The sequence below is a fragment of the Mytilus edulis genome, chromosome 9 (genome assembly GCF_963676685.1).
Source record: "Mytilus edulis chromosome 9, xbMytEdul2.2, whole genome shotgun sequence".
Lineage (NCBI taxonomy): Eukaryota > Metazoa > Mollusca > Bivalvia > Mytilida > Mytilidae > Mytilus > Mytilus edulis.
In genome coordinates, this window is record NC_092352.1 from 2,601,962 (window position 1) to 2,610,013 (window position 8,052).

Here is an 8,052-nt window from a genome sequence, read left to right on the forward strand (position 1 = left end):
GTGATTTTGGATAAGAAGTTGGTCATATTTGTAACAAATGTTACAAAATCAATAAAATTGGGCAGATAATTGTTGTCAATAGGATCTATGACTCCTATTTTAGCTCTTGTGCATCCATTTGGCTGTTTAATATGTGTTTTCAAATGATCGTAACTTGTATTACATGATAACATAAAAGGGCAACATCTTTCATCCAATATCAGATAACAATATATAGTATCTAAAATAAGAATAGTTTTATTAAGATATTAAATGACCCTTACATTGATGCTTCAACAATGATCAAAGCCCATGCCGCATAGACATGTTTGTTAGCGCTCCGCATACCCCTCCCGACTTCCACCCAACCAACCCTCCTCATTTCCTCCTTCATTGTTACAGTGGTGTACCAACACAACAATTTATCACATAAAATAATAACATAAAGACACACATTATTGAACAACGAATGCTCGCAGGTACTGAAATATATTTATGTACGTGGCGAAAGAATTTTATCGTATGATAATTCTATTAATATAACAATAGAATTGTAACAGGTTTTATGAACCCGAGTGTATTTAAATACGGTGGACTCGAATTGAAATTATCGATAAGGGCGTTGACCATTCGCATGTACACACGTAGTTTTTGTTAGTTAAACCTGTATTGCCGTAGACTTACGTTGACAATGTCCGATATGGAGGAGGAAATCTTGGATTTACCGAGTGAACAAGGTACGTCTACTAGAAATCCGCATGAAATGTCTAATGCAGACTTATTTTCACTTCTCAAGACGTATATGGATACTAGACTGTCGGGTATTGAAACATCTTTCACAGATACTACGCATACTTTGGAGAAAAAGGTTAAAAAGGCTGAAAATTCGTTCAAATTCAAGGGTCATCAGGTCCAGTACGAGCTGAACGTAGATTTACAGGATTTGGTACAGAGGGCGTTGGATTATCTAGGGAGAAACAAGTCGGATAAAGCGGTAACTATTCTGAATGAGGCTCTTAACACGCTAAAGAAAAGAAACAAGCTCATAAGAATTGCTGACAAGTCGGAGGGAGGGTGGAAGACCGTACAAGAATATTTGTCCGATGATTTAGCCAGCGACTCCGAGGATGAAAAGAAGATAAGGGCAGCTGATACCCGGGCGGTGAAAAAGTTAAAGTCCGTTAAATCTGCAGACAAGAAGCAGAACGTTCGAAAAAGACCAGCCGAAGCATCCGGTTCTACATCGCAGACAGCGCATAACGCAATTCCAGTTTCTGTCAGCATGCCGCCCTTTCGCGGGAGCAGACCTGGTTACGGAAACCAGGTCAAAAGGTCCAGGGAAGGAGATATGTGTTTCAGGTGTGGATTATTTGGACATTGGGCATCCGATTGCAAAAAAGACACCAAGACTGGATTTGGAGCTCCCAGAGGAAATTCATAAGGATTTCAGCGCTCATACGGACACTTTACAGGTACAAGATGTTTATGAAACTTATTTTGAATATGAAAAGGGTCGTTCAGATATTTTTGTTAAAGACAGGCTTAAAAATTCTGTAAACTTTTGGAAAAGTATTAACGCTTCTAGTTTTATTGTTGATATTATTGAAAATGGTTACAAAATACCTTTGTTAAAAGAGCCCGAAAATATGTTTTCTAAAAATAATAAATCTGCGTTAGAGCATTCAGATTTTGTTTCAAGTGCAATTAAAGAGCTTGTGTCGGGCGGTTTAGTAAAACGTGTATCAATTATGCCACACGTTGTGAACCCTTTAACTGTTTCAGTTAACGGTAAAGGTAAACACAGATTGATTTTAGATTTAAGACATGTAAATAAACAAGTGATTGTAAACAAAGTCAAATTCGAAGATTGGAAAACTTTAGCACAATATGTTACTTTGAATTGTTATGGATATGTCTTTGATTTGAAGTCGGGATATCACCACTTAAACATTTTTGAACAACATCAAAAGTATTTAGGGTTTTCGTGGGAAGGAGAATTTTATGTTTTTACTGTGTTGCCATTTGGTTTAAGTTCAAGCGGGTATATATTTACTAAAACTGTGAGACAATTGGTAAAGCACTGGCGTAAATCTAGCATAAAGGTAGCTGTTTATTTAGACGACGGTTTTGGGGTCGAAGTTAGTTATGAACTATGTGAAAAGCACGCTCGAAGAATCAAAGCAGACTTGATTGCTTCTGGTTTTGTGCCAAACAAAGACAAGTGTGTATGGTTACCTGCACAGCACGTTGAGTGGTTAGGTTTTTCATGGAATTTAATTTCTTGCAAATTGCAAATTCCTCAAAGAAAAATAGATGATATATTGAATTTGGTAGCTTTTATACTAAATTCTAGTTACAGGGTAAAGGTACGACAGTTGGCCAAAATATGTGGTAAGTTAATTGCTTTAACACCAGCAGTAGGTAATGTTACCCAGATAATGACGAGAAACATTTTTTCAGTCATTAATATAAGAGACTATTGGGATCAATATGTAAACATCGGCAAGTATCCAGGTTGTATCAATGAGCTTATTTTCTGGAGAGATAATTTGCCTTTATTAAAGGCGGTTGATCTGGTAAAGAACATTTCAAATTTTCATGTTTTCACAGATGCTAGCGATACGGGTGCTGCTGGTTTCATACAAAATTCAACAAACATTTTGCACAAAATGTGGTTAGAAACTGAGCGAGGTAGGAGTTCTACTTGGCGAGAAGTAAAAGCAATTCAGTTATGTGTCAGTGCCTTTTCAAAACTCTTACAAAATAGTATCGTGACTTTTCACACAGATAACAAGAATGCTGTTAGCATCATAAATAAAGGTAGCAAAGTACAAGAATTACAACAGTTGTCCTTAGAAATTTATAGGTGTTGTTTACTTGAAAACATTACATTACACATTATATGGTTACCCAGAAAAGAGAACGAGCAGGCTGATTTTTTAAGTCGGATTATAGATATTGATGACTGGGGTATTTCTCCAGAGTACTTTCAGTTTTTAGACGACCTCTGGGGTCCTCATACCTTTGATAGGTTTGCTAATATGGACAATAACAAAGTAGATAAATTTAGTTCGTTGTACTGGAACCCTGGTTCCTCGGCAGTAGACGCTTTCTCGTGCCACTGGGCACAAGAAAACAATCTATTAGTACCACCTGTGTCTTTAGTTTGTAAGTGCATAAACCACTTGGTTAAATGCAAAGCAGAAGGAACACTGATAGTTCCGAGTTGGCCGTCGTCTCCTTACTGGCCATTAATTTTTGATGAAAACACAGAACACAGATCTTACGTGTTAGATGTGCTCGAATTTAACGAGGTAGACAGAATTTTAGTTTCTGGAAACAATTTAAATTCTATTTTCGCGAACGGAAAATTCAAAGGTAGAATTTTAGCTGTTCGATTGAAAGCTTCTGATTGATATTTGTGAAAATTTTTATTATTTTTTGCAGATTTTACTGACTGGAGGTTCTCTATTCAGAGATGTTGGCTTACAGAAGCTGATTAATGTGTATGTTGTGTCACTTGACGATATTTTTGGGGCCACATGGTCTGTAGATACCACTGGGTATAGTTATGGTCACTGGACCTGTTTTTTTCTGTTTGTTGTAAGCTGAGCAGTTACGCATATTTCAAGGTAAATATTTATTTAATTTATAATTATTTTACAGAAAATATTTTCAACGGGATTTTGGAAAAATGACACACAAGTAAAGCACACAGAACTTAAGATTTTGTTCAGAAAGATGAAGAATTCAGTTATTGACTCAAAAGCCAGAAATACAACTGTTAAATATGCATACAGTTTTAAGCGTTTTGTAGTGTGGTCTGAAAAGTATACAGAAATCAAGTCTGTCCTTCCTGCAGACGAAATCTATGTCAGTTTATATCTTCAATATTTAATGCAAAGTGCTAAACATTACAGTACTATAGAAGCTGCATGTTACGCTATAAAGTGGGCTCACAGTTTAGCTGGGTTTGAAGACCCATGTGCCTCGGATATAGTTAAATGTATTGTTGAGGCATCTAAAAGAAAGCTTAATAGGCCTATTCAGAAAAAAGAACCGATGAATGCAAACATCATGCTTAGTCTTTTTAAGAAATTTGGCGGTGCTAATAGTTCGTTAAAAAATCTTAGATTATTAGCTATGTGTTTTCTGGCTTATTCAGGATTTTTAAGGTACAGTGAACTATGCCAGATTAGAGCTAAGAACATTACATTCGGAAACGATCATATTGACATATATATTGAGAGTAGCAAAACAGATTGTTATAGAAAAGGAAAAAACGTTTTGATAGCTAAACTTGATCAAGCTCACTGTCCTGTTAAAATTTTAAGTGATTATTTAGATAAAGCTAAAATACACAGGTCCTCAGATGATTTTGTGTTCAGAGCTTTATCGTATTGTAAAAGTACAAACAACTGTAAGCTGAGAAAAAAGAATATACAACTATCTTATACTAGGACTAGAGAGATTTTAAAAGGGGCTCTGTCGGAGTTAGGTTTAAACGCAAGAATTTTTGGTACACATAGTTTTAGGGCAGGCGGTTGCTCAGCCGCTAGTAACTCTGGTGTATCGGACAGATTATTAAAGATTCACGGAAGGTGGAAATCTGATATTGCGAAAGACAGTTACATAAGCGACAATTTGAAAAAACGCTTATTAGTTTCAAAATCTTTAGGTTTATAAGATTTATTACTGCAATTTCTTTCTTTGTACAATCGAGAATGGTCATCGTGCCTGACAAGTTCTAAAACTAGTGTTTTAGTTATTTATATATGAATGAGATAAGAAAAAGATTGGGCCGAGGTATATAGAAATTATATAGTCTAGTACATAAATAATTTATGTTCGTTTGAACGAAGAGAATTTAGAAAATAAATATATTTATGTACGTGGCGAAAGAATTTTATCGTATGATAATTCTATTAATATAACAATAGAATTGTAACAGGTTTTATGAACCCGAGTGTATTTAAATACGGTGGACTCGAATTGAAATTATCGATAAGGGCGTTGACCATTCGCATGTACACACGTAGTTTTTGTTAGTTAAACTTAAGCACATATAGATTCGAAAACAGTATTAAATGTATTTTTTGTAACATTTTTTGTTTGTTTTTTGTAGATTGTTGAGACAACCTTTTTAAGTTTATTTAAACAGAGGACGTATATATATTCTGTGATGTGGACTGTATTTGCAAAATTACAAACATTTGTAATTTGTTGTTCATTTGATAAACATGTATTGTAATGATTTGGTATTAGATAAAAGAGAATGGTCATCGTGCCTGACAAGTTCTAAAACTAGTGTTTTAGTTATTTATATATGAATGAGATAAGAAAAAGATTGGGCCGAGGTATATAGAAATTATATAGTCTAGTACATAAATAATTTATGTTCGTTTGAACGAAGAGAATTTAGAAAATAAAGCTAGTTCAAAGCCGCATTTTCAACTAATAGATAAACCATGTTCTCATATACAAAAATTCCAATGTGTCGATTAAAAAAGTCTCAAAACTTAAGTTCACATTTTAATGTTTGATGAAGCAGAACTTTAAAAGTGTGCAGTGAATCTTGTGCTCACAACAGTTATTATAATAATTATGTTTACATAAGACTTATAAAGGAATTAAGAAGGTACCAAGAAATATTTTACAGTTCAATTTAATGATCATGAATGAAAGGAAATGGTACGGAAGTTTACATACTAGTAGGACAAAAAGAAATTGATAGTATTTTTTGGCGAAAGACTTAAACGCGTCTTTGCATTATATAGTACAGCTTTTCTATAAAAGCATGCAAAAAAACTTTGATTGACTTGCTTGCTATGTTTGCTTGGATGTTCTGAGGTAGGCGGAGTTTCAATACATACTGGGATTTGATTGGACAAATACAAACTGACAGGAATTATAGTTAATGTTTATTGTCCAAACAAATTCTAGTATATAGTAAACAGACTACTTACCTGTCGTTTACAAACATCCAAACAATCATAGCAAGCAATTTGATCGATGGTTTGCTTTGCATATATTTATAGAAGAGCTGTAAATTCTGAAAAAATATTCTTGTTGTCGTAGATGGTTAAATCCTCAACAAAATCTCAATAACTTTGTTGGAACGAATAAAGGTTTTAAATCAAATTTTCGTGGACTTTTTAGCTTCCACCCTGACGAGGCATGTTAGCTGTTCGTATGCTGTTGCACCTGACGCACGGAAACTTTCACATCTCCATCTTCTTTTCTGAAATATTTTTCCCAGCTCATACTTGACAGGATTGTTATCCTAGTAAAAGGTGTAACCAATGAATTGAACACAAGTTAAAAATTCCACAATACTATATAATTCATTTTATGTGTCAATTTGTTCGAAAAAAGTCGAAAAGAAGAGAGTTTTTTTTAATGTCATGATTATCTGTCGCTTTCTAGATCTATGCTTAGCATTTATTTCAGATTACATGGACTCCTCACCCTGGTGACCCTGCTGGCTTTCATAACTTTATCCGTATACATATATTAATAGATAAACAAAAGGTTGCAACTGGTATTTTTGTATTTAAAATGATTCGTTGTAACGAGAATATTTGTGGTGAATGGAAACTGTGAGGGTCAAAATCTTAAATTGCTTATAAATGTTGCTGGACCCAGTTTCGTTATCTGATCTGAATTTTCTGAAATGTGCAAGGTAGATAGACATTGGCCTTTTGATTTTGTTTACTCGGTAAGTTTTGCCCTAATTGCTTGAACTTTTGCAATATTAAAGCCGATTTCAATGAGTGTGTAGACAAAGGGAATATCTTTCGTTATCTTGCTTGCTTAACAGAAAAGTCATTGTTAGGTTATGTAAACTACCCTACTTTTAGAGTAGACTAGTCCGACAAATGACACATCTTTCTGTCTGTAGGACCAGGCTACTTCGAAAGGAGGGTAGTATACCTTACCTAACAATGACTTCACGGTTTAGCTAACAAGCAAGCTAACCAAAGATATTACCTTTGCCTACATACTCAATGGAATCGGCTGTAACTACAAACTCGAATACATTTTAACAGACAGTGGTCATGTTTGTTGATGAATATTGTTTTTCCTAGATTCACTCTTGAAAAATCATTTGGTAACATTTGGTCAAGTAATTTCAGAAAAGATCTTTTTGTAATTGCGGACGCCAAGACAATACATGAACCTCACACGACCCCTCGACACAGGTGAGCTTATATATGATCTTATAGCGATTCGGGTTGATAACCAGTTGAAATTAAGCCAGTTTGTTGTGTGTGTAGATTTGTATTGTTTTAAACTGTTATGACCTTTTAATGTTAAATGTAGGTGTTTAATCTAAGAATTTCTTTTTTAAACTTATATACTTGTTTTATACTCAATTGGTAGTACAAAGCTAGGAGATATTCTAATTTTTGAAATTGAAGGCACAATTAACAAAGCAAACGGTAGTTTCAAATACTTTTAAATAGATCTTTAAGGATAATGTACCCTTGTGTATGCTAAACATAACAAAAATCTCTGTACAAAGGTTATCTCGTCTTCATTCTCCGACATATTCTAGTCTGCCCTTTCATAAAATAGTGAATTTTTTTTAGTGTTCTATCGAACTTTCGAAAAAATATACCTGATATTAAACCGTTCAGACAAAAAAAAATATGTTGAAAAAATCTTACAGATACAGCAAGTGATTCTTAATAGCTATAAGATACATTTTTCTTTTAAAATACAACTTTTAAATCTTACGAGAAACTATGCCAAGCTTAAAACTTTCACTGTAATCTCGCTCTAACTTATCCCCCCTCCCCCCCCCCCCCCCAAAAAAAAACAAACAAACAAACAAACCCGCAATACTATTGTCATTCTTCTAGTCAGCACTAAATTGTTCACAAACAAACGTGTTTTAAGCTGATAAAGACATATGATTCAAACGCTCAGAAAGTCCTTTGTTCTATATTTTTGCTCTCCATTTTTATGAAAAACCTTTTACATTTTTATTCTATGGGTTATTGTTGAAGGTCGTACGATGACGTATGGTTGTTAACACATACTTCCTTTGGTTTCTTATGGAAATTTGTC

At 34.2% G+C, this 8,052-nt stretch overlaps 3 protein-coding genes across 3 annotated transcripts; all 3 read left to right on the forward strand.

Annotated features, from left to right (window-relative positions):
- Nucleotides 1-519: 519 nt before the first annotated feature.
- LOC139487451 (uncharacterized) lies at nucleotides 520-5,386 on the forward strand. The gene is made up of 3 exons (XM_071272241.1): nucleotides 520-1,451; nucleotides 3,427-3,611; nucleotides 5,105-5,386. The coding sequence occupies exon 1, from the start codon at nucleotides 671-673 to the stop codon at nucleotides 1,418-1,420; it is 750 nt and encodes a 249-aa protein (XP_071128342.1). The 5' UTR covers nucleotides 520-670; the 3' UTR covers nucleotides 1,421-1,451; nucleotides 3,427-3,611; nucleotides 5,105-5,386.
- Nucleotides 2,649-3,482, forward strand: LOC139489380 (uncharacterized). Its single transcript, XM_071275692.1, has 2 exons — nucleotides 2,649-3,147; nucleotides 3,427-3,482. Exons 1-2 carry the CDS (start codon nucleotides 2,649-2,651, stop codon nucleotides 3,480-3,482), a joined length of 555 nt encoding a protein of 184 aa, XP_071131793.1.
- Nucleotides 3,721-4,665, forward strand: LOC139489381 (integrase/recombinase xerD homolog). Its single transcript, XM_071275693.1, has one exon. The coding sequence runs from the start codon at nucleotides 3,721-3,723 to the stop codon at nucleotides 4,663-4,665; it is 945 nt and encodes a 314-aa protein (XP_071131794.1).
- Nucleotides 5,387-8,052: the final 2,666 nt, after the last annotated feature.